General features: G+C 47.1%; 2 protein-coding genes across 6 annotated transcripts in view; both read left to right on the top strand.

Moving 5' to 3' along the window:
• Nucleotides 1-24,092, top strand: part of LOC122617545 (pneumococcal serine-rich repeat protein) — a 110,038-nt gene extending 85,946 nt beyond the window's left edge. For 2 of the 5 annotated variants that reach the window (XM_043793446.1, XM_043793445.1), the window contains 13 exons: nucleotides 4,110-4,397; nucleotides 5,030-5,695; nucleotides 6,793-7,437; nucleotides 8,445-8,618; nucleotides 12,671-12,850; nucleotides 12,992-13,958; nucleotides 14,226-14,367; nucleotides 14,463-14,695; nucleotides 14,756-15,210; nucleotides 15,283-15,388; nucleotides 21,850-22,025; nucleotides 22,090-22,481; nucleotides 22,544-24,092. In XM_043793446.1, the coding sequence (XP_043649381.1) occupies nucleotides 4,110-4,397; nucleotides 5,030-5,695; nucleotides 6,793-7,437; nucleotides 8,445-8,618; nucleotides 12,671-12,850; nucleotides 12,992-13,958; nucleotides 14,226-14,367; nucleotides 14,463-14,695; nucleotides 14,756-15,210; nucleotides 15,283-15,388; nucleotides 21,850-22,025; nucleotides 22,090-22,481; nucleotides 22,544-23,594 (5,475 nt within the window). In that variant the 3' untranslated portion in view covers nucleotides 23,595-24,092. Of the gene's footprint in view, nucleotides 1-4,109; nucleotides 4,398-5,029; nucleotides 5,696-6,792; nucleotides 7,438-8,444; nucleotides 8,619-10,571; nucleotides 10,857-12,670; nucleotides 12,851-12,991; nucleotides 13,959-14,225; nucleotides 14,368-14,462; nucleotides 14,696-14,755; nucleotides 15,211-15,282; nucleotides 15,389-17,518; nucleotides 18,110-21,849; nucleotides 22,026-22,089; nucleotides 22,482-22,543 lie in introns of those variants that run through there. The other 3 variants (XM_043793447.1, XM_043793448.1, XM_043793449.1) reach the window with 3 other exon arrangements.
• A 765-nt stretch (nucleotides 24,093-24,857) lies between these two features.
• LOC122617585 lies at nucleotides 24,858-25,649 on the top strand. Its single transcript, XM_043793501.1, has one exon. It carries the CDS (start codon nucleotides 25,084-25,086, stop codon nucleotides 25,555-25,557), a length of 474 nt encoding a protein of 157 aa, XP_043649436.1. The 5' UTR covers nucleotides 24,858-25,083; the 3' UTR covers nucleotides 25,558-25,649.
• The last annotated feature ends 647 nt before the right edge of the window (nucleotides 25,650-26,296 follow it).

Genomic DNA, 26,296 nt, shown 5'->3' with positions numbered 1-26,296 from the left:
TTGCTGTTGCTCTGGCTGTTGTTGTTGCTGCTGTCGGGGGTGGTGCATGGTGGGGAGGTGGAGAGGGGGCTTGGTGGTGCCGCATGTTGCCCGCTTTCCATATGACTTGGAGTTTGAGTTTCCATGCTGCTCATGTTGCTCGCTGGCCAATTGCTGTTGTTGTCTGTGCTGCGGGTTGTCAACGCGGCCGATGGCGATGTTATTTTGCTATTGTTGGTGTTTTTGTGTCTGCAATTTTGTCGCGCCATCGGCAGTTTTTCCACTCGCAGTCGAATCGGAGTTGCCTCCGATATTGTGTTGTTGCCGTTGTTGCCGTTGTCACCGCTGGATTAAAATTCATTGAATGTTTTGTGCCGAATTGAGTAATTGTTGCGAAATTTCGCTGGGTTTACGGAAAATTGGCGGGGCTAATGAAGGGGAGTCGTATATTACTAGGATTATGGAGATAAAGAAGTTTACGTTTCTGAAACACAATCATTTCAGCCTGAGAACCAAATTATAAACACTAAAAAGGACATAAAATAATTTAAAGTTTATAGACACATACAATGGGACTGCAAAGGTGTTATAAACGAAGCCATTCACGTATTCGTATCTCCATAAATTTGATTGTTTCAAAAACTGAAATGCACTTTAATTCTCCTCTTTCTGGCCAAACCCATCGATCAACTACCCAGAAACTCACCTCTCTGCATTTGATATCTCTGACGAAAAGTGCGGCACAAATAGAAAATAGGTAAACGCCTGGCGAATGCAACTCACGTTTTTATTGCACGATAATTACGGTCATACAAGCACATGCTAATGAACACCTGCCCCTCTCCCCCCCTTTGATATAAAATATAATAACCAGATATCGACGATATGGCAGCGTTTAACGATAATTAATCGCTGGCGTGTGGGAAATTCGTAAGTTTCCAATGGAAAGCATAGAGAGACAGTAGGCATTGTAGGAGAATTTCCCACACTTCACTCAAGTCACAGCGATTCTTATCGCTCTAGTTTATACTCGCTGAAGTGACAACGAAAATTGTGACATGGCCAGCATTGCGTGCTGAGATCCGAATCGGAATGGAAATCTCAGTTGGATTGTGGACTTAGCTAAAGAAGATGCATATGGGTGTAAACGAGGTGCTAAGCGACGGGCACGACACGTATCCCCCACCGTTTTCCCTTTCTCAAAATAGGAGTTCTGCTGAAGTGCGTCGAGATGAAGTTCATTTCCAGTTGAGTGGAGGAGATCACTCCACGAACCGCGTGGAAGTGGAAATGGAAGGCGGGCCCAAAACTTGATGGTTGTCTAGGTTCTGTAATCCCCTTGCCAGCCTTTCCGACTTTTGCATAATAAGAACATAAATACGTGTATGCCATCCAGCACTGTGGGTAGTCTGCTGTTCCCTAACCAGATTTCTTGGGATTTCTTGGCTTAGACTTGTTGGCTATTTAGGTTCTCAACTTGTACCGTTTTGTCAACGGAGTTTTTCCCCTTAATTAGTTTTTCATTGGGTTAAGAGATTGGACGAACAAATCAGATGAAAGCGTGACGCAGGGAAGACACAAATAAAAGACAAGAGAGAACGCTATAGTCGTGTTCCCCGACTATCTGATACCCGTTACTCAGCTAGTGGAAGTGCGAAGGCGAGTCTTCAACACTGACAGTTTTTTTCGGTTTGAGGGCGTTAGAGTGGGCGTGGCAAAAATTTTTTGGCAAATCGATAGAAATTTACAAATCAAATACAAAAATGAAAAAATATCAAAACATTTTTCAAAATTGTGGGCGTGGCAGTTTTGGGCGGTTTGTGGGCGTTAGAGTGGGCGTGGCAAAAAGTTTTTTGGCAAATCGATAGAAATTTACAAGACTAATACAAAAATTAAAAAATATCAAAACATTTTTCAAAAGTGTGGTCGTGACAGTTTTGTGCGGTTTGTGGGCGTTAGAGTGGGCGTGGCAACATGAATCGACAAACTTGCGCTGCGTCTATGTCTCTGGAGTCTGTATGTTTAATCTCAACTTTCTAGCTTTTGTAGTTCCTGAGATCTCGACGTTCATACGGACAGACGGACGGACAGACGGACAGACGGACGGACAGACGGACGGACAGACGGACATGGCCAGATCGACTCGGCTACTGATCCTGATCAAGAATATATATACTTTATATGGTCGGAAACGCTTCCTTCTGCCTGTTACATACTTTTCAACGAATCTAGTATACCCTTTTACTCTACGAGTAACGGGTATAAAAATCAGTCTGCTGATCAACGGTTGCATCACTAAATGCGGGTGTTATGCTAATTTGGAGAAAGCTTCGAAACCAGATCAGTTCCAGGTGGAGGAGAAAAGTAAAAGCTTATCAAAGGTCAGATCAAAGGGGGAAACAAATGATTCGTTGATAGATCAGTAAAATCGCTGTGCCTTTGATGCAGATGAAACCGATATGGATAAATACAAATTAATAAGATCAGTAAAATCGCTGTCTCATTGCTGCAGATGAAACTGATATCGATAGATACAAATTAATTCATTCAGAAACACAATTTTTAGATCGCATATTTGCATATCGGTTTTTTTGGCCATTATTTTGATCTCATGTAATGTAATCTCTACATTCCTTGATCACCTAAAACGCTTTGAGTTCGTAGATTCGCTTTGCACTTTTCGCTGGCCCACTACTTGTTTACCCAGCACCTCTTTTGATGGCCTGTCTGGCCTCCTCTTACTTCCCTGTTTATTTACAACACTTGCGATGGCCTGGTCCATTTACACATTTCACCTCTTTGTTGCTCGATAGCCCCATAGCCCAGTGCTTCTGCCTCAGCCTCTTGCCTCTGTTTACCATAAACAAAAACAATCAAATGGCGCCAAACAAGAGGTGCATAAGCAATTCCCGGCCATAAATCATCTGGACAATTAGCCACATAATCTGCTGGATCTCGGATCTCCTCGGTGGAGAAGGAGAACCAGCTTCTTCAGATGTTGGGGCGACCTTCGGGCGGCCTCCACAAGATTTGTTCGAAAACATTTGCCCGAACAACGCGAATTACGCAAATCCGAGAAGGCGAAAACACTAAATTGCCCAGCTAAAACATCTGATGGCCATAAAAGCCATTCCACAGCTGATTGCTGATCGTCAGGGGTGAGGTCTCTTGGGTTAATTGTGGAATTTCGTTAGTTTTATTTTATAGAGTGTTAAGACAACATTTCTGTATGTAGTTAAGATCGTGGAAAGGGAAGGGGGAGCACTGGCGGATGGACCAAGGTCACTTGAGGTTGTGCCACGGGCTGTCTATTCCCCGGCAGTTCTGGTAAAAAGCGAAACATATTTGAAATGCCATCAAGGCCTCTTTGGACGCCTGCCCACCGTTCACTCACTCACCCACTTGTGTGGGCGTGGACATGGAAAAAGAAAAGGGAAAATTCGAGGGTAGACTTGGGAAATACGACGATTTGAGTACTCTTTCTTGAGTAATATCGAACACATATTATAGTCACCTTCTTGAAATGGAAAAATCAAAGAGTTTTAAATTCTAATTTATATAGAAGAACTTTAAAGGATGTGACTTGGTCAATTGGGTTACATAGCTTACTATAATTTTTGTAGAAGAAATTATGAATTGGAAAGGCGTACCAGGCGAATCTTAATTTTCGGAGAGGGTATACGCCAACTCTTTCGCGCCTCTTGGCTTATCTGACATCTGTCTGGCCAAGTGTTTGCCAGTTTGCCAGTTTGTCTCCCTGTCTCTGCTTTTCCGTCCGACTGTCCGTTGGTCCGTTTGTCTGTTTGCCAGCCTGTCGCTGTCCGTGTCCGTGTCCACCCGCTGATCCGATGCGAGAGCTTCGTGTGTCGACAATTGAAAGCAATTATAATTTTAGCCAGCATATGGAAGAGGAAGAGTGTTGTTACGTGATGGAAACAGGAAGAGCAAATGAATGAAAAGGAGACCGGACTGGTCTGCAAATTTTCCCAGGTAGCTGCCAGTGAAAGATCAAGATCACACGAGTTGGCCAATTAAAATTGGTGCCTCTATTCACAACTTTATTGAAGCAAAGCACCCGAATCGCCTAATGAATCTGTCCAATCTAAGATCCATTTTCTCTCTCCTTGCAGAATGGTTTGGATGACGACGAGGACGACGAAGAGGAGGACACCGAGGACGACTCCTTTGGCTACGAGGGCGAAGCCACCGAGGACGATCTGAACGAGGTCAACTCGGATCTCGATCTAGAGAACAGCGAGTCCAAGTCGGCCACCCCCGCGGAACTCATTCTGCAGCGCTGCCAGATTGCAGCTACCCAGATTGTGTGCGGCCTGGATGAGAGCCATTCCCAGCCAGTCACATCCCAAGCGAAGTCGCCGTCAGCGGATCAGCCACGCGATTGTCTTGCACCTCAAAAGGTAAGCCATACGACGGTGGATGGTAGATGGTAGATGCCCCTTTCGTCTGAATGATTTGCATATTCCGAATGTATGTAGTTACTGTTTGACTTGTCGTTCTGTTGTGTTCCTAGCTTAGTTGCATGCCCCCGCCTCACATAGTATTGTCAACTTTCTGAGCCTGACCTATCCTAACCCCCAGCTCAAGCTAACCAAACCACCTACCACATGAACCTAACCCGTCAAGAAACGTTATCCGCAACCCAACCATATACGGAAAAACAGAAGACTTAGCAAATGATCTGGGAGACTCCGGGAAATGCTGATATTTTTGGGCAACATCAAAAAACCAGAAAGAACCAATCGAGAAACCGTTCTTTGCATCTTAAACAACTAGTTGCGAATAACAAATATTCAGGGAAACTGACTCCTAATGACAGAGAATTTTTATCAAAATCCTACATTTTGCACTCCTATCCCAAAAAAAACAAACATATATTTGTACAAAACCTTAGTTGGCATTACTTGAAGGGCAGAGCATGTGTTTAATGAGTGTGTGAATCCCATGAAAACCCAACCCGACCCGACCCACATCCCTTTGTGTGACCCACTTAACACTTATCCAACCATCCGAACACTTGACTTGCATTCAGCCCGGCGATGAGGCCGACGAGGAGCTAGAGGAGGAGGACGAGGATCCCGATCTCGGCACCGATGTGGTGGACTTCCTGATTGCCAAGCGATCGTGGAGACAGGCGAACCACCCGAATCCCAGTGGGACAGCCACGCTGACGGATTTCGAGGCGGATTCCGAGAGCAGTGACTTCGAGCAGGTGCAGCAGTTGAGCAGAAGAGGATTACCCCTGGCAGTGGGCAGCACCCGAAGGGTCCTTAACCTCATTGAAATGCCCCAGAGCAGCAACGGCAATATCAACAGCAGCAACTCGCTGCTACAGCAGCGAAATCACAATATTGGCAACAAAATGCTGCCCAACAAGGCGCACGGCAAGAACATTGCCGTGGCGGTAATCACACCCAATTCACATGGCAACACCAGTCACGGTCATGGACTCGGTCACGGACACGGACTCGGCCACGAGCTGAACAAGTCGCCTTTGGGGCTGCGCAAGACGCGCCATCACCACAATGACACCTCCAAGTTCAACCGATCCAATCGCAAGTCGAAGAACTGTGCGATCTTCTACTTCAAGCACCTGGACACGGACAACGAGCAGGGGAACGCGGCGGGCAGTGATCTCCAGAGCGAGGATGATCCCAGCCTGATCCACCGGCGCAGAGCTGCTGCAGCTGGAGGCGACGTAAGTACCGTTCTCTGGTCACTGGTGGCGGATCTGTGCGATCTTCGCGATCTCTGCGTGCATTTCTCTCGGTCACGGGTCAGACACATCAGCCGCTCATCGGTGGCATTCGTTCCACTCGCGAGGTGTTGGGGTCACGTCCGTGGAACATGGTTCCTACCTACTATATTCTTCCAGAGCCCTCTCTTCTTCAATAATTAGCATGCATCAATAGCTCGCCATTTCTGTAAGCTAACATGTATCTAAAGTATTCATAGTGGCATGCCTAACTATTTCTTAATTAACTTTTGTATTCTATTATTCGGTAGTCTTCATTATTCACTACTAACCCAACACCATTAACTACATACAGCATCATTCATCATTGAACGCAATGATCAAAGCAGGCGAAACACCAAAAGAAAAAGCTCTTTCGAGGGCAAAAAATATTCGTAATTTAGAGCAAATCCAATTATTTGTTAAAAAGTTTGCTTTGAAAAGAAGCAATATGGCTGAATCTTTAATCTACGTAAGATTCCCTCAAGATCTCGTACTTCGACTTTTTAAGCTGACAGCATTCAGACTTAATTTGTTTGTCTGTCTGCCTGACTTGTCTACAACTTCTTTACTCCGCCTCCATCGATTCCTCAGCACTCCTCTTCAATACTCCAGTCTTCCTCCCACATTTGACAACTGCTGAGGTCGTCACCATTCGAAATGGAAATAAATTGCCAGCATAGCGTAAAGACAAAGGAGAGAAGTCACTGGAGTTGCAGTTGGAGTTGGAGAAGTCAGAAAAGTCAGGGAGAAGGCGTCGTTGTCGGCAACCAAACGAAGTTTCAAAGATGTTGCTCATGTGCAGCAGCAGCGGCAGCAGCAACATCGCGTTGCAAGTTGCCAGTTGCCAGTTGGCAGTGCAGCGGCACAACAATTTGCCATTTTGCGCAAGTAACGCTAATTAAACTTCATTTTCTACCACTTCATCTTCATCGTCGGTTTCTTCTACAGTTGGCTTTCCTTTGGCGAATTTTGTTACCACTGATTTTAATGTTCCATTGCGTTTTCCCTCCCTTTCCATTTCCCTCTCCCTTGCCGTCCGCCGCCTTCGTGCCACACAGATACTGAAATCGGCTGATGCCTCAACGGATGACGACGACGAAGGTTGGCTCTACACGGCGACAGCAGCAGCAACATTGGAAGTTGCCACACCAGCAACTGCAGCACCGACTGCCCCAGCAGCAGCAACATCGATCGTGGATGGTCTGCAGTCCACAACCATCTCCTCGACCACGGCCACGGGTGGACCACTCCCGCCCAGCGACGACTCCGATAAGGAGAACAAGGTGGCTCTGGTCAGCGCCACGACAATCACGGCGGCAGCAACCACAACTGCAACTGCAACATCCACTGCAACACTGCACGGCAGCAGCTACGACAGCAGCAGCGCCTGCTCCTCCTCCAATTCAAATTCAAATTCGAACTCCAACGGCAGGCTCACAGAGACCTCAGCCACCTCGCGAGTCACCCAGCTACAGATGCAGATTCACTCGCAGTCGCAGATGCAGATGGAGCTCCAAATCAATGGCAATGCCATCGAAGGCAGACACATCATTAGCAACAACAACTGCTACAGCAGCATGCAACATCAGCCGCAAAACAACAACGAGGGCGAGGCAGCCGAGGATCTGGCCAAGATCAGGATGGGTATGGATGCCGATGAGGCAGCTGCTGATTTGGCAAATGGAAACGCCAGCAAATCTCAGGTTAGTGGTCTCTAGATCATAAGCTTTCATAATAATGAGGGATCTGGTGTCATAATAGATAGTCATTATGAGTGAGGCTAACAGGAATATTGCGCTAACAGGGATTTTATATCAATATAGTGTCTGACGTATAAGCTATAAACGTATGTTGACTATTTTCCTGGAAAGCGTCAATCTAAAAATCAAAATAATAGAAATATAATCCCAGGAAAGAAAACCCTTTGTTGTCCAACGATTTGCACAACTTTTCAAGAATCCTCTTGGCCATGCCGTCATTTGTGGAGCACCAGACGGCGGGTTCGATTCGATTCAGTTCGGTCCTCTCGACTTTTGGACAGGTTCCCACAGTCAGTCAAGTGCCAAGTGCTCCAGTCTAGTGGCCATGTCTGTGACTTGTGTCAATAAAAGAGTTTTGTTTGCCGCAACTCCGAGGCGCATGAACGGCAGGGCAGGGAAGGGGGCGACTGGGTTTGGAATCGGGTTTAGTTTTAGTTTTGGGTCTGGGTGCTGGGTGCCGGGCACACAGAGTTTTCAATAAATGGAAAACCTCGGCGGATGATTAAGCAGTTGGGTTAATGAAAGCGAATCATGCAGCGACTACTCCTGCCGCTGCAAACGGCAGACTGAAGCCTCGATCGATGACTACCGACATGGCATGACGTCGTGGTCCAGGAAAAACGATCGCCGTCGCTCGGGAAATTGAGCGGAGCACGTCAAAAATGGGAAAGTACGAAATTAACCGGGAAACGTGTGATTTATTTCTTCATTGAAGGCAAATGAAAAGAAGCCCAGGCCGACGTGAGGCGGCACGAAACGACACAATCGAAAGGGACAGCGTGGTTAAAAGACAGCCTGGCTTAATAGCTTAAAATAACGTTTGCAAAGTCTTTGCGATCGTATTTGGCAGCTAGAAACATTTAAGTTCAATACTATAATTACACATTAACAGGGCTTTTAAAGAGCATTGTGTGGTGAGTGTTATTAATGAAGTTTTCCCTTTCCCACAGATGAGCAGCAGCTCGTACAGTCGCGCGGACACCTGCAACTTCAGCGTTTGGGCGGCAGAAACGGTGGCCAGTTGCCACTTGCCCCCGCGATCCCCGGCCAAGTCGGCCAAGTCTTCGAAGTCCCAGGCCAGCAATGCCACCATGTCCGCGTCCACGCTGGTTTCCCCAGCCAAGGTAAGCCGTAGTTTATTGATTTGATGGCAGGAGGAAATGGCACTTCCTGCTAATGAGATTGAGACATTAGCACGAGAGTGCCGTTTTGTGCACTGCGAATGTGATTAATGGCATACTATTAATTGGCCCACTTAATAATTAGCTGCATGGTGAGGTAGATGGACCCCAAATGGTATCAAAACTTCGACGTCAGCCTAGGGAAGCTAATGTAAGCTTCTTAGTTTAACAGTCTAGGGGGCAAACTTTCTCTTTATAAGGTCGTGATCTGAAGTTCCGCGGGAAACCCTTTTACCAATTAGTGGATTGGTGTTCTAAATTACTCGTATTTTCCCCAACTTCAGTCATCAGCTATCGCCCATGATCGATTATGAGTGCGACCATCGATCGCTGGCCTGCCAAATCGATCGATGTCGGTGGTCCAATTGCGATCCCCTCCCCTTCCCCCTATCACCGCCGATTTGATTTAGCGGTTTGCGTGCGTTTCAAATTTCTCCCAACTGATTTCTGTGGTCACTTTTTGTGCGTGTAAAAGCGGTGGTAAAACATGCCAGGCTGACAACTTGCTGAGCGTAATGGAGTGTAATGCGAGCTGGAGCTGCAGTTGGAGGTGGAAATGGAGGTGGAGCTGTGCCTTCGGGTTGGGTGCGGAGGTGTGGGAATCGCAGCGCAGATAAAGGAGTGCGTATCAACCGTAACTCCCGCCGAGGTGCTCCCATCCCCATCATTTGTCGGTGCCTATCAATGTCGTCTCTGAGGTTTCGGAGTGGCCAACGTGTTTGGCAGTCAACACTCGCACTCTCACTTTTTCCCGGTCAGCGTTTGAACATGTTTGCGCATTTTCGCAGTCCCATTTGCATTTTGCAGTTGTCGCACGCAATTTCCACAGCCATTTTCCAGCCGAGGGCAGGCGGTTTTCCGAGGTTTTCCCCTTATTTCCCTCGGAGTGCAGCGCACCGCGCAGTGCGTTGATTTATTGAGAGTGAAATCCTGTGCAGCCTTGATTAATTTTGACAAATTTTGCATTTTCGCAACCCGATCTCGAGTCCGAACCTGATCCCGAACCCCAAAAAAACGAATCCCATATATCAAGTCGACGCAACCAAAACTGATTCCAAGATAACGAAAAGCGGCGACGTCGGTCAAAGCAGAAATAAATCTTATGAAAAAGATCACAGCCTGGCCATTTTCATATCTTATCGATGGGGCACCCATGACTTGTGCGAAATCGCAAATTAAAAGTTGGCAAACTGATGGACAAAGACAGCATTTAAATTAGTGTTATTACAGTTACGCTGAGACAAGTCCTAATAAATAATTCACTGCCTAGAAACTGATAGACAAGTATCTTACTTATCAATAAATTGCAGATACATCTGCTGAGATAAGATAGATACATGAAAATGAAACCACATATATAAAAAGTAAATGGCTTCAATTATAGGACAGAAAATTATTTTAGCGAAATCAACATTTCAGCTATCTTATCGACGTGCACAAATGTTTTGTGCTCACCCACAAATTAAAGTGTTCAGCAAAGATACGAAATCAAATTGAGCGAAATATAATAAAAGCGTAATGGGAATGGAAAAGTAGAAATCAAGTGCAGGAGCTTCCTATCTATCTATATATGTATCTATCTGACAGCCAATGCCTGCTGCTGCTCGCAGATTTCGGCTTCAAATCGATTTGGAGCATTATCTTATCAGCCGTCGCCCCCTTCCCCTGGAGCAATTATCAAACGCATTTCGATTCCACGGTTTATTTTAATTCGTGGAGCAATCCCCACTACATCCAAATCCACATCCACGTTGAAGTCCGTCGAAGTGCGAGAGTGAGTGCACTCCAGAGTGGCGATGGAGCATTAGCCTCAGTCCTCAGTGTGATTCGCAACGTTGAAGCCGACGGACGGACGGAATCGGGGAGCGGACTGCCAAGATAATGGCGAAAAAGTTAAATAGCTAGCCGTCGAACAATTGCTAGAAAAAACAATAGAAAGCCCAGAGCAACAGCAGCCACATAAGAGAGTTTATTTTGCTTGCGAAATTTGCATTAAATAAATGGAAAATCCAAAACAACAAGCAAAACGGAACAGCATTCCATTCGGAAAATAAAAACACAGCAAACATAACAGTTAAACTCATTAAAACAGTGAATTGATGTGAATTAAGCATTGCTTAACATAACTTAACAAAATACCTGTGATCTTTGTTACCACTCCCTCAGAGTAAATGCAAAACTGTGAGTGAACGATTTAGATTTATATAAAAGAAATAGTGGAAATAGTACTAATTTGAATAGTATTAAAATGTTTTAATCGCGTAATATACATTTTAGCGAGCTCATTACCGCCTAAGTTTCCCCAAAACTGTAAGCATTTGACCTTAATTTCTCGAAGAACAAAATTAACGCGATTAGATTTTGGTCAAAACAAAAAAAACACGTTGCGTGCGGGTATAAATATAAATAAAAGCCAGAAAACCAAATCGACGACTGTCAAGGCCTAGAGTGGTGCGAGCGAGATAGACTAAGACGGGCAGACCGAGATAGCGCTACGACGACAGTCTAAGAGCCACTGCCGCCAAGGAGCTGAAGTTGAAGTTGAATACGAATGCGAATCCGAATGGGAACGTATCTGTATCTGGAGCTGTGGCTTTCCAGTTTTGGGCTTAATTGGCAGGCCGGCGTCCGCACTCGCACTAATAATTGCCTTTAATTATCGCGGACGCCCAATCGCAACTGCTTTTCGCGCTCACTGGGCAACTGGCTGTAACTGTAAGTCGGACATTCGAAGCTGCAAGCCGTGAACGTAAGCGCCGTTTTCACTTGGCATTAGAAAATTGTTTCCGTTTTGGCGGCAGTCGCTCTCAAACTACCTCCAATCGCGTGCCTCGCTCGCCGCAGGAAGTTGTTAATTAAATTAAGCCAAAGATTAACCATCCGCTGACGGCCAGAGTGAGTTTCGGACTTCAGTGGCTGCGATAAAGATACAGATACAGATGCAGATGCAGAGGCAGTTGCAGTGAGAAATAAAAAACGGTGCGCGACATCTGTTGAAGCGATAAAAGCGAAACCTTCAAATTGTTCAGTTGACCCGGGAGAAACTAAATGGTTCCAAAATATCAAACTGGAATATTTAGCCACGCTTCAGTGATTTGCATGTGTGTCAACAAGACATCTTCTTGTAAACCCACAATATTCTGATTTTGTCGCATTATCAGTTACATATAACTAAGTGAATGAGTTCTGTTTAAGGAAGTCTAAGCCCTTTTAAAGAATTTTCAGAAATTACTAAGAGCTGCATGAACCAAATGCTTGTTGGCAGCTTGTTACTCAACTAGAGATTCTGCAAAACAATGTCTCACATGGTGCAAAAATAATATCAGTTGTCATACAAAACGCCTTTTATATACAAGAACTCACTCGTGAGCAACCCACTTACTTGATTGATGAGTTGTGCGAAAAAGTAGTGGTGAGGAAGGCAGGGAAAGGCTGCGATATAAACAGAACTAGATAGATAGTGTTTATATATGGCAAATTCAAGACCCCACTTCACTGCCCCACCCGCTGCACTCCACTCCAATCAATTCAAATCCACTCGACGGTAATGACGTTGAAGTGCACTGAAAATGGGTGACAAATGGCGATAAGCGGGTGGGAGAATGGGTGCTCGGCGATAAGGGAAAGCACTCCCACCACTTCCACAGCTTTGGGCAGTATTTCCCTCGTTGCTGATAAGAAGTCGGCTCTCTTGCGCTGCATTTCCTATTAGGCTGCTCCCCATTACAGTAGAACTTCAAAAACAATCCAACTCAATTTACTAGAAAGTATTGAATTTATTTATAGGGATATAGGAATATAAATGGTCAGTGTAAATGGATTTAAGATATCAACCATTCCTCTTAGGGGAGGCTCACTTTAGTTAGTCATCTTTACGACTCTACTGATTCAACCGCCTGGAGCTTGCAACTCCGATTGGGCACGCTCATTAATTTCCGCTCTCTAAACAAATTTCCCTCGCTCGCTTCTCACATTCTCTCACTCTTCTCTCCCAGGGCAAGGTCTCGCATGATTCAATCAAGCAGTTGGTGCTGGAAGCCGAGCATTTGGTGCGCGACGCCCAAGAGACCGCACTGAAGACGCCAACCAAGCAGAAACATTCCATCATTAAGATCTCGTCGACGGTCAAGAAGCGCGAGGTCACCATGCCCCATCCCATCAAGCAGCGTGTGGAGGTAAGTCCCTTCGAAGCTATATTAATAGCAAACCTAGCTCACTAGGATCAAGTTTCCTTTTTTATGCAACATGTCTAAAAACAAAGTGATATATTTACCCCCTTATATGAACAATTGCTCATCTCCTAACCTCGTCTTCAGGAATGGCTGGAGCACCAGCCCTCGACCCCACAGCTGCTGACCCGCAGCCACACGCACGAACTCCTGCCCAGCTGCAAGCCCGACGACTGCGAGGCCTCCGGAGAGGCGTCCGAAACGGACTCAGTGCCTCAGGCGGGAGCAGGAGTGGCAGGAGGAGCACCGAATGGTGCGGGATCGGATACGTCGGAGGGCTTCACCGATTCCATTGCCACATGTATGCAAACGAGCACGAATTCCTACGGGAATTCCACGGAGAGAATCGGTGGATCGGCTGAACCCATTGGCCAGCCCGTCACGCCCCTGGGCTTTGGCAGCAGCAATCAGAGCCTGAACGTAAAGATTGTGAAGCGAACGCAAACGCGTCGCAAGTCGGAGAGACCGTGGTCCGTCTCGTGTCTGTCCCAGTTGACCACGGATGCAGCCCAGTTGACCACGGCCCGGATAGTGGAGAACTCTCCGCCCGGACTGGCCAGTCACTCGATCAGCGAGAGTGCCCTGGACTCGCTTTCGCCAGGTCCAAGACCGCGGGCCGCTTCTTCCTCGGGAACGGGAAGCAATGCGGCCAAGAAGGCGGACAGCAAGGGGTCGTTGAGGAGGAGGAAGGCCAGGAAGAAGCGCATCTCGGCCGCATCGGCTGGCAGGAAATCGGATTCAGGTTCCGAACTGGGCGGAGATCTCACCCAGACACTGATGAAGTCCTGCGAGTCCATGTCCTCGCAGCAGCTGCAGGAGTTCACCAACGCCCTGCTGAGCATTCAAAAGGGAGCAGCCGTTGCCCCTTTGAGTCCCAAGGGCGAGGCTTCTGGCGCACCTCCACTGGCCGAAGGCGAGGCAGGTGAAACGCAGCTGATGCTGCCCAAGTTCCGGGTGGGCTCCTTCACCACAGCCGGCCTATTGGCTACTGACACGAGGTTGGGCGCCTTAGCTGCCCTCTCAAACTACATGAACGAGGACGAACAGCAAGCAGGTGAGTGGTGGTCCTCGAGGGGATTTCAAAGGATGGGATTAGATTACTGCAACTGTGTTCTCTATCTATCTGTTTTCTCACACAAGCACCCAAGCCGGTCAAGACCAGGCTCAAAGGTATTGCCAAGCACCCACCCCCACTGAAAACCATCATCCTGCTCTCTTAAATACTTTCCTCTTTTCAAATTGTTTTGATACTGTTCATCAATCCTTTTACCCTTCCCTAAGTAATTGATATCATTTGTTAACACGGTTTGCTCTCCCGCAGAACTCAGCACCGAGGACCATCACAGCAGCATCTCGGAGACGGCCTGGGACAACTACCAAGAGAAATACAACTCGGAGAACTATTCCGAGGGCTTTGATTCGGATGCGGCCCGGCGTCTCTTGGAATTCGGCGACGACTATCGGTGAGTGTTGCGCGCATAATGATGAGCTCGACCTTTGAGGCCGTGCCAAGAGCAAGAGCTATTTATAACCGCTCAAAATTTAATCCAATCTGCAGCAATTTCATCGACTCGCAGTCGGACTGCTGCAGTTCCCTGTCGGCGGCCAACAATCTGGACTCGTTCTCGCCGCCGCGCATGGACTCGCTGCAGAAGCACGAGCTGAAGACCCTCCACATCAACCAGGACACAATCACCAGCAGCGTGGACCACGCCCGCCGCCAGCGCGCCCTAGAGCTGCAGTACGAGCGTCGTCGCAAGACCCTGGAAGTCCGCCGAAAGTCTTGCCAAGGTGAGAACCCCAAGTCTATGCAAGTAACTAACAGGGTAACAAGCTTTTGTGCCACCCCAGACATGGACGAGAGCCTGGCTGCTACCCCCCAGTCGGAGCAACAGCAGCAGCAATTGCAGGTCACGCCTTCGCTGTCTGCCTCCGCCACCGCCCTGATGACCACGCCCAGGAACCAGTCGATCAGCCAGCAGATCAGCCAGCGCGCTGAGTCTGTGGGACGCAAGCTGGACTTCGGCGGAATGAGCCACTCGGCGCAGTCCCTGCTGCGTCGCACCTCGGAGAGCGATACATCGACCAGGAGGCGACGCACTGTGACGGCAGACGAGAGAAGACGCTCCTCGCGCAACCTGGAGAAGTGCATCAAGCTGATTCCAGCCACCACTTCCTCGTCGAGTGGCTCGGACTCCGAGGACGGAGAGCAGGAGATGCGATCCCTGCTGCAGCAGAGCCGCGACAGGCTGGACGACACCAGAGCCCTGAAGATCAGATGCCATCTGCTTAGACCAGAGGATTATGTAAGTGAAACTACAGCTGCTTCTGGCATCCCCACTAACTCCATGCTAATCCCAATCCTAATCCACAACCAGAACGAGATCATCAACACTTGCCGCGACAACATCCGCTGCCTGGAGGCCGTGCTGCGCGGTCCGCCCGGCACCGTGTTGTCCAACCACTGCGCTGGCCAGACAAAAGGTGAGTTCCCGCCTCCACCAACTCCACGCAAACCATCATCATCATCACCAGTATCAGCCGGTCTCCGCCGGCGCCGGAGGCGACGTCCAGGGACTGAGCTTCCCGGTCCCACGGAATCCGGGTCCGGAGATTCCCGGCAGATGGTGCACGTGGCCGAGTGCCAGTGTGCACCCATTACGCGCTTCGTGGCACGGGTGATCGAGTTCGTGCTGGACGTGGGCAATCTGCTGGAGCACTTTGCGCTCTACCGATTCCTGGCGGGAACGCTGAGGTCGCTCTACGAGCTGGTAGACCGGCCCGTGGGCGGACGCCTCGGTCGGTTCTTTGTCGGCTTGCGGGGACTGTTTTGAACAGAGGCCGCTGAAAGCGAGCTTTAAGCATGTATTATTCGCGGATGCCTTTGATCGCCGTACAAATAGATCTTTAAACACACTGTATACGATAGTGCATATGATGTATGATTTGAAGAAAGTTTGTTTTTGCATTTGACAGAACGCATTTCGCATCGAATTTACTCAATTTACTTATCCTCAATTGATTATTCGCTTTCTGTTCGATTTTATTATTATTTTAAATAATATTATTTTACTTGTTCTATCCATTTTTTCTTGCTCATTTGTTCTTTATTTTTTTGGCAATAAAATCTACACACCAAAAGCAAAACTAAAATTGTTATAATTCTCAACTTGCGTTTGTATCCGTTTGTCCTGTGAACTATCCCTAACTTAGTTTTTATTTTGGTGTTCTGTCATTTCTCGTAATTCATCATCTCGTAATTCTTAACTCGTAATTCTCGTAATGCCGCTAATGCTTGTGTGTTCGTCAAATGTATTAACCAAACTTAGTTAACAATCATCCATTAACTTTGTCGTTTTTAGATTGCTTTGAGTTTAGTTACTGAGATCATCGTGTAGTCTAGCACTAATATCGATCCCGTTTCCGAAGCGGTAATGGTTTGCTCAAGAGACAGGTGCTCTTTAAGAGCTCTTGAGATAATATATTTAACGTATTTTAAGCATTGATGATTAATATCTAATTTATGATATCCTATAAGGGTTATAAACTGGCAATTTCGTTGTGTTAAAGGCATATTCCGAAGTATCTACACCAATTCTGTCTAATTTTACATGTAGGTTTGCGTCCGAGCTAAAGTTTAGAAAGCACTGAGCTTTTTAGCCCCTTAATAGACGAAAAAATGTAAATCTTTTTAAAATTTTCCCAAATTCTTTGAAGTTTTTCCGCATGTCCATAAATCTGCGCTAGTTAATTTTGGGGATGTAGATATAGCCAGCTGCTTAATTCTGACCCTCAGCAAAAGCAAATTTATTTTGGCCCACTGACGTCACGCACCCACTGCGAATATTTATAAACAATACAAATGTGATGACTTGGTGGAACATAAACTTATGTGAGAGGGTGGATTCTATACTATTTCTGAGATCCAGAATCAGTCTTTTGAAATCTGGACACAATTCTTTTAAAACTGCATATGTATTTTAGTCTTCGTGCGATGTGCTCGTAAAACTGTAGCTTCAGCTTTTGACTTTGATGGTGTCGTCATCGCTTTAATAGCTTTTGTTGTCTGGTTTTGAAAAATATTTTGGTTGCTTTGGGAAAAAGTGACGTCGTCATTTGAAATACAGACTTGTTTTTGTCACTGCTGTTTGGCCTTTTTGCCGCTTGAGCTCCCGACCCTAATCGTATACAATTCGTAGGTATGTTTGTATGTTTTCAGATTGCGTGTGACGAAACCAAGTTCAAAAGTTCTGTTTCAGAATTCTCTCATTCGGATGTTTGCGTGTTTGTACACATGGAGAAATTATAGGGTTATTAGTGTTTCAGTTTGGTTGCAATATCGTAGTGAGAGTTATAAACTGACTGCTTATTTTGAGCGTGTTTGTGAGGAATGGGAGTGAGAAAACCTTTGGCTGTTTAAAAAACAAATAAAGTCAGGGGCAGAACTTAAGGTAACTGTGCTAAGCGAGCACGTTGCCTCCGCCCCTGCCCCTCTCCCTCTGCCCTCTGGCTCTCAGTTTCGCCGCTTCTCACTTCTGCTCCCCCTTTTTCCCAGCTCTCAGCCGTCTCTGCCTGGCGGCGCGACTCTCCACATCTCTCAGTTCGATTTCTGCGCGCGTTCCAAGCGGTTGTTCTCTGTTTCGCTGTCTGTAATTAAGTTTTAACGTGCTTCCGCGAAATTGTGTGAAGTAATCCCACTAGAATCCCGCATAATTCCGCCAAAAAAACAGCTGTGATAAAACATAACTAAAGCAACTTAAGCTCGTAAAAAATCCAACCTAGAAGTGTCCATTCATAAAGTTCCCAAATCGCGTGCTTTCTTGCCTTGCGTATAAGAGTTCCTGTTTGATATAAGAGTTTCGCGTAAATTTCGATAGTTTTCCCGACTTAAACTTAGTTCAATGCAGAACTGTTCAAGTTACAGTGGATACTCCCATAATCTCTGCATGTGTGTGCTTCAAAAAACGAAATTGAAATGCTTTAAAACACAAATTGATTACGAAAATTGATTCCAAGTGGCGCATCGCACGAAAGTGGGTCACTCGGGGGTTGAAGAGAGCTTTTCCCGCCGAGTGCCACCAGGGGAAAACTCCAAAGCCACAAGGGCCACAATGGGGAAAGTCAGCGTGGCCGTCCAGACGGACATATCCGAAATGCTTTCGGCCTCCTCTTCCACCAACACATCGCGCTCGTCATCGGAGCAAGGTAAACACTTGGCCGCCACCCGAGCAAACACACTCCATGGAGGAAAGATATGGCCACCGTTGGTGTGCCGAGATGACGTGATGGAGGGGTAAACATAATTGGGAAACAGGTGTAAACGATGGGGCTCTTGGAGATCGCACAGATCCCACAGAAAGATACGAGTGAAACGAGCAGAGCAATTTCTCAGACACAAAGGGCGAAAAGGGGGGAAGAGTTTGGACGAGATTGTGGTGTTGAGTAAGTAGGTGACTAAGCAGCCAATTAATAGAAAGATAGTAGAAAGATTTGAGAGAAATTTAAGCCCAGTATTGGAAACTTCTTATAAGCTTGTTAGCTAAATGAAATGAGATTATATGTTTAGGATTGCCCAAAGTATGGGTATGTAATGGAGGTGTCCAAGTGTCGAGTTTAATTAGATCAGTTCCATAAGGTAATGCCCAATAACTCTTGGGAAAAAGGTTGACACATTTGGAAACTCAAACGCGAAGTATCAGAAAAGTGGAACAACCATGATCGCTAGCATAAATTCATCTCTTGAGTGGTTGAGCGTTATTCTTACAGCAATGCTCATCAAGAAACGCGAGTTGTTCCTCTTTCGGATTACACCACTCGATTCTGCCAGACGCACTGACCGACTTTGATCTTCAAGCTGCCAAATCGGGCTGCAAGTGGCTACTGCTGCCAGTTGGCTCGCTAATTAGGGTGCTTACTGTAGCGGCCGTGCATTTCAAGCACCGCTGCTCCTCGGCGGCCCGATAATTAACGGTAAATGCAGCACAGTGAGCACTCCCATAGTGAACGCTTTTATGGTGGCAGTCGCTTTTGAAGTATGCTCCAAGTATGTTTTTGTTTTTGAGCGCAGAAAGCCGGAACCGGTTGCCTCTATTACCTCATAACTTTTTTCTGTTTTTTCTGCCGTCGGTGCGCAAGTTCAAGTTCCCAGTTGTCATTCGATAGATCGTTAATTATGGATCGCCTGCCCCATTTGTGGTTGACCTTCGTTTGATTAGAGCTAGAAACCAGATCATAACCACCAAATTGAATGGCCCAACTCAAGTAGCTTCTACATGTGGTTGGTTAAGTGGTTCAATGCGTTTTCCTAGAGGGCATTGAACCGCAGTAACAGCTACTTCCATTTGCATTTGCAATCCCATTTACATTTCTTTGCCGATTTCCGTTTGTAGATTTCCTGCTCGAATCGGTAGATTTATTACTTCATTCATGCAGAAACCCCGCGCACTGAAAGCCATTCACATTTTCAGCATTTCTAGCATCTCTACGATAATTTTCGCTTCGTTCTTTGCCGCTCTCTAATCAGCATTTAAAAATATCCAACGACGTTGGTTTTTTATATTTTCTGCTAGTTTGCTAATTGTATATAATTGCCGTCTCCGTTGCCGCACAAATATGCGATCACATAATTATTCAAGATTAATTTGGCAAATATTTTGAGCTGTGCCTTAGGTCAGGCAGAAGGCAGCGACCATTTGCCTTGGCTTTTTGTTTAGTTTAGTTTTGGCTTGGCTTACCTCACCTGCCCCGAAATGTGCTTTATCTATAAAAATATGATATTACCTGCAGGCAGAGTGGATGAAACTGTCTCCGGGTATTTCTGTATGTGGAACACTCCCATTTCCATACCCTTTATGGCTATTAGTCACGCCAATCCTTTGGGAGTATCCTTGCAGCTCCAGGAAGGAAAACCCATCAGAATTGGGGTAGTCTATGCCAGTTTTCTCTTGGCTTGAACCAAGTGATTAATTGTTGATAGAGGCATACTAATACTGCAGTCATAAGAATAAGATACTTAGTTCATTGCTTATTGGAATAGTTGTCTATTTTTGTTATTTGTTCTCTCGCGAGCGCCTCCCACGTAAACTGATTATTCTCACAATGCGGCCAACAACTGTAGCCAACGTCAACGACCTTGGCCAAGAGCCCTGCCCTCCCCTCCCCGGCCCCTTTGCGGTTTTGGCAATGTACGTCTGCTATTTGCATTTCAGCTATCGTGACGAAATGCATTGCAAAAAGTACGAAAAACAGCCCGCAGGCAATCTGCATGTCAGCAAAGAAGATTAAAAACGATGAAGCAGAGAAATTAAAAATGTTTATGCGCTACAACTGAAATTAGTTGGCGTAGGCTTGTGTGAGAGCTTGATTATAATTATTAACGATTCATGCAGTCTGATTATCGCAAAGAGAAAGTACTTTCCGGGCCAATAATCTCCATCAGCTGGCCAACTTGATGGCTAATCAATTTTCTGTGCAGCTTTTGCACTTTTTGCTGTCTTGGCTGTCGGGCAGTTATCTAGCGAAGATTATTCAATTTCTGCCGGAAAGCAGGTGGAGTCCGACCCCCGACTCCATCCGCAATCAAAATCGGATCCCAGGTAATCTGCGAAAAGTGGCATCTAGTCGCAGTTGCAACGAGTTTCGATGCGAGCCTGTTTCTTTTCGCATAGGCAACCAAACACTTCAAAAGTGCGTGTGATTGGGCTTTACTGAGAAAACATTTTAGTTTTAATCGAGATGGTTTAGGAGATGTGGCGTAAGATTACTATCTTCTCACTTAGTAAGCCTTCTTTAGCAGATTTGTGTGTACGGAGCTGAGCTCCACCCAGCAAACACCCATCTGCACACCTTCTGCAAATGCGATCGCTTTGGTTGCGCTCGAGTTGCTCTGGTGGGTTGGTGGATGTTGGATTCCCCATCCTACGCCCACTTGGTGGAACCCATGGCGATCCAAGTCGAGCTTCGAGCTCCGCTGCAGCCGCGCTGAAGTGCAGTCAACCAGTTTCGGTTTGGTTGCCAACAAGTTCGGATCGGTTGGGTTTATTTTTCCAGCACTCAGAGTGCCTTTTATCCTCCACTGCCTTTTATCACTGGCGAAAATCGCAAATAAACAGGGGAAAACACCGTTTTTGGCCAGCCCCAAGGTGAAAGTAATTTGTGCAGGCCTCGCATTACGCATTGCGTATTTATTACTCAACCTGCCCACACGCACTTGTCGCGAACTCCTGGATTTTGACTGCGAATCCACAATCAAGTTCGCATTTCATACGATTATTCTCTTGTGTTGGTGAGTCTTATCTTCTCATCTTGGGTTCTAGAAGGTACTAGGGTTAATCATTTAATCAATCGAGTGAGTTTTCTCCTGAGCTAATAGGTACCCCAAGGTCGACTACTCATTGCCAGCTTGCTCTTTTGTTTGTGTAGGACTGAGACCACACTTTTGGTTCTGGTTCCAGTCCGCCCAACGTTCTTTCGCTGCAGAATCCATGCCACAAAGCCAGCAAGCCAAATGCCAAGCGGAAATGAGCGGCGAAGGGGGAAACTGCAAATGCAGTGCAAATCGTTCAAGCCAAACAATTTCAATTAGAAAACATTGTTACTGGCTCCCACAACCGCAAAGCGATGTGGCTAGGGCTGTTTTCCTTCGCCGCGCTGTATTTGTTGACTTTGATTTTCCTTTTGGCGGTCCAGAGTTTCACTTTCCGTTGCCATTTGGCAGCGTTTAGAGAAAGGTATTCATTACCAAGGGCTCTGACGGGCAAGTGGGAATGGAAGTATGGAAGTGTGCTATAAATGGAAATAGAAATGGAAATGAGATTGCCAGCGCCCAATTAAATTGCCTTTCTCTCGTGCACCACTTAACTCTGTTAACTGGAACCAGCATCCTCCTTCACCTAACCTTCACCGACCACATCCTCACGGTTCCCGCCTCTGATCTTCTCCCGCAGATCTGCTCGCCGCCTGGGAGGACCTACTTGGCTGGAGCGAGAATGCCTCGGCTGCCCGCAAGTTGCAGCAGGAGATGAGTGTGCTGAAGAGCTCGCTGCAGCGTCTGGGCGACAAGCCCACTCCGGAGCTACTCGATACGGAGCCGGCCATCCAAATAGCCGTGGAGGCCCTCAAGGTGAGTGTTGAGTCAAATCGAACCTTCCAATGGCAACAAGCTAACATCATCATCCCGAATTTAGTTGGAGCAGACCCAACTGGCCAGCTACAGGACCAACATGCTGCGTCTCAACGCCTCCGTCCACAGCTGGCTCACCAGGCAGGAGCGGCGATTGCAGAGCGCCTTGGAGGAGCAGGAGCAGCAACAGGAGTCCGAACAACTCAAGCAGCAAAAGCCCGTGGAGGAGGAGACGGCTGCTGACGTCCACAAGGAGCTGGCGTCCGGCGGAGCAGTGGCCATCACGGTCACCGACAGCAATGGCAACCAGGTGGAGGCTCTGGCCACAGGAGAAGCCTCCACCTCCACGCCAGCCTGGGATGTGCACTCGCTGATGTCCGCGGAGCAGGAGTTCCACAAGCATCTGAAGAACGAAGTGAGCGACATGTACAGTGCCTGGGATGAGGCGGATGCCAGGTGAGTTTTCCCACAAAACCTCGAGTAAGATCACTTCTAACCGATTGTACTTGAATCCACAGAATCAACACGCAGCTGGAAATGCTCACCAACTCGCTGATTGCCTGGAGGCAGTTGGAGTCTGGACTGAGTGAGTTCCAACTGGCTTTGGGCCAGGATAGGGGCACCCTAAAGGGTCTCGAAGGAGCACTGGACAAGGGGCAAGCCACGCCAGTGGAGCTGGCCCAGAATGTGAAACTGGTGGCCAAGCTGCTGTCCGAAAAGGTTCACGTTAGCCAGGAGCAACTGTTGGCCGTACAGCAGCACCTGGACCCCAACCACATCTACCACATCACGAAGTTCACTGCCTCGAATGGTTCGCTGTCCGACTCCGGCATCTCCGACGGAGGAGCCACCTCCGATGGTGGCCTGTCCGAGAGGGAGCGCCGTTTGGGCGTCCTTCGCCGCCTGGCAAAGCAGCTGGAACTGGCTCTGGCGCCGGGAAGCGAAGCCATGCGTTCGATTGCCGCCCGAATGGAAAGTGCCGAGGCAGAGCTGAAGCACCTGCAGAACACCTGTCGGGACTTGATTGTGCGCACTGCAGCTAGCCACCAGCAGAAGCAACAGATCCAGCAGCATCAGACCCAGCAGGTTTCTCCGAAGACCAATGGCCAGCTGAAGAAGCAGGCCGCCAAGGGCAAGGGAGAGCCGCAGTCGCCTGGAAGACGTGGAAAAGCAGCACGGAAGGCGCGTCAGGCCAAGAAGGCTGGGGAGGATCAGCAAGAGGAGGAGTCGGGTTCGGGTCTCAGCCCGGAGCAGCAGAAGATGGTGCTGAAGCAGATCAAGACCCTGACAAGTGGTGGCGATGGTGGCGACGATCCCTCTGACGATCCCTCGCTGCTCTTCAACCTGGAAAGCTCCGAGGAGGATGGCGAGGAAGCCGATCCTGCCCAGGCCTCTAAGCGCGGGTGGGCGTGGCGCATCGCGAGGGCGGCTGTGCCCATGCAGGTGGCCCTGTTCACCATCTTCTGCGCCGCCTGCCTGATGCAGCCCAACTGCTGCGACAATCTGAACAACCTGTCCATGAGCTTCACTCCGCAGCTGCGCTACATCCGTGGACCTCCTCCGATCTGAACAGTAGGACACAACGCGACTAATTAAGCAGGCCGCTAATCGTTGTAGGTTACCGTTACGTTATGTTAAGGCATTTAACAGCTGTAACTAGAGTTAACCAGCGCAACCAGCCACTTAGACAGAGCCACTAAGTGCTCGCTTTTGGCGCGCGTTTTCGCGTTTCGTCGTTTTGGCGTTTTCCGCGCTCGAGGTTTTACAATCCCGAACAGACCGCTCTGCTCCGAAAGGTGCGACGCCCAGAGGCAGCCCCATTTTATATGTCTAATTTAGGTAGCGAGCGCGAAAGGAACGCAATTTATTGTAAGGATGTATTTGTTATTTCGGTTAATTTCCTACGAGTTTAGGTTGCTGTTCGATTGAACACTGAAGATGTACTTAGGCGTACTTAGGGGCGCAGCCAATGCCCCGCCACGTGTAAACTGCCGCATAAAGGAACAAAGGGGCGGATCGTCCCCCAGATTCCGCACCCAGTAAATATTCTACAAACACAATGATCAATTGAGTGGCGTTTTTGTATACTTTTTTGTTTGAAAAACACTAAAGTGCCTACAAATGCGAACTGTGAACAGTGGACGAGGAGCTATCAGCAGATGACAAAGGATCCGGCGAGGAGTCCAATACGAGAGTATCAATCCAAGGCACCGAAGCAAACAGAAGCTAAAAGCCAACCACACTAGGGAGCTACGAATGGAGCTCACCATAACAGCGATGGAGAATCAGAGTTTATATTTTTATACGCAACGCAACGCAACGCAACGCAACGCAACTATACAAACAATCAGTGCGGAGACAACGAATCTTCAGCCCACACACATCATACGTTTTATGTCTATTATATTAATAGGATAAACCTTACACTTATTTTGCAAGAAAAAAAATTCAACAAAAAAAAAAACGAGAAACTATCTCTTAGGTTTGTGTTTGGAATTCCTAGACTTAGTTTACGATTTACTCACTCCTGGCAGAAGATCATTGTAATATACTTATAAGGTTTATATACTTTGTGCGTTTTCAAAACTTTCACTTGGCATTAAAAATACAAAACAGAAACTATCATTTATACACAAAAACATTAAAGAAAAAGTATTAAAAAAAATCGATTTTTGGCTTTAATTTAACTTTTTGTAGCTTGCTTCTGGGCATATTTTTACACATATTTTGGCTGAAAATAGGCTGCAAGCTTTTGAGCTCACATAAGCAATCAAAACTGCTACTGGGTGCTAACAATCTTTCATATAAATAGCAACCTGGACTTGCTATGGAAACATGTACAATCTAGTTTGCAGCTAATTTACTTCATTCCACCCAAATTTATCAGCCTAAAATGGTCGAGGGAACTTTGCTGCTAAATCAAGTGTAAATAAAAATGCTCTAAGAAGAGGCGGGAAACGGCGACAAATAGGGACACTAGCGGGTCCACCTGGAGGGCATTGAAAGATAAGGGTCTGTTACTAGGTATTCCCGCACCACTTGAAACAACAACTTCGCCATGGCTCTGGTTGACGAAAGCAACTACGCCTATGTGAAGCAGGTGGCTCTGGACTGGCGGGAGCTGGTGCGCGAGAAGCGGCAGAGCAATCTCTTCTCGCCCGTGCTGAGCATGCAGGCGGTGGAGTCGCTACAGCGGATGGCGGACACGAAGTCCCGGACACAGTCGATGATTCCGGCGGAGAGACGCGAGTCCAGCTTCTACCGGCACCGCTTCTCGCAGCCGTCCCAGCCCGTGGAGATTGAGTGCCAGGAGCCCTCATCCATGGAGCCGGACCGCATTCGGGTCAGCGGAGACGTTCTGCTCTACATCTACCAACCGATCCTAGTGTCGAAGGCCAGGATGGCCTCCATTCAAATCTTGTCGCCCAGTGACCTGAGCATAGTGTCGGCCAAGCAGGAGAAGCCCATTGGAGAAGAGAAAGCTACGCCAAAGGTGGATCCCGATCTAACACCCGAGTCCAAGTCGCCATAACCTTGGCTTCCGGTGATTATTTTTGTACCATCCTAAACGTTAAGCACTTGTGAGCAATAAAGCAAATGTGAATCTGGCCATTTTATCAGAAACGTAAGGCTTATTCTAGAGCCCTAGATAGATTTTTCCTCTACAATGTCTTGCCTACTCTCGTCTAAACTCGATATCCTGTTTGCCTTCCATCGAACATCCTCAATTTGCGGAACGTCCGCTGACGTTGATGGATCTGCGCCAAATGAAACGCTCTGCAAAGCTGACCTGAACAAGGGAACACCACCTACACGCCTCACGACGCCAAAGGTGAAGCCCAAACCAGGGCTTCCTTCGAAAGTTTCGCTTATGTAAAGCCGAGAACCAATGAAAATGGAGGCAAGTACATAAATCGAACTTCCCCTCTTGGGAGAGACGCGGTTTTCTCTGTCTCACACACAAGCAGCCATATCTGCTCATCCCTTTTCTTTGCATTCGGTTCTACTGCTATCCCTGTCCACTGTTAAGTGCATAGCATGGACACGAACCACTGTTAAACCGTTAAGCACGCCGTAAAGAGAAGTAATCAATGGCAATTATTATAAATTTACAAGGTAGTAAATGGAGTCTAGACTGAGTAGACAATGTAATAAATTAAATTAAAGGATTGGATGTTAAGCTCTGAAACGATGGTTGTAAAATATATACTAATACTAATGATTTAAGGAGATAAATTTAACTTAAATCAAAGAGACCATTTCCTTCATCT

The sequence above is a fragment of the Drosophila teissieri genome, chromosome 3L (assembly GCF_016746235.2).
Source record: "Drosophila teissieri strain GT53w chromosome 3L, Prin_Dtei_1.1, whole genome shotgun sequence".
Classification (NCBI taxonomy): domain Eukaryota; kingdom Metazoa; phylum Arthropoda; class Insecta; order Diptera; family Drosophilidae; genus Drosophila; species Drosophila teissieri.
The sequence above is the reverse complement of the archived record's forward strand: the minus strand, read 5'-3'. Positions and strand labels throughout refer to the sequence as shown.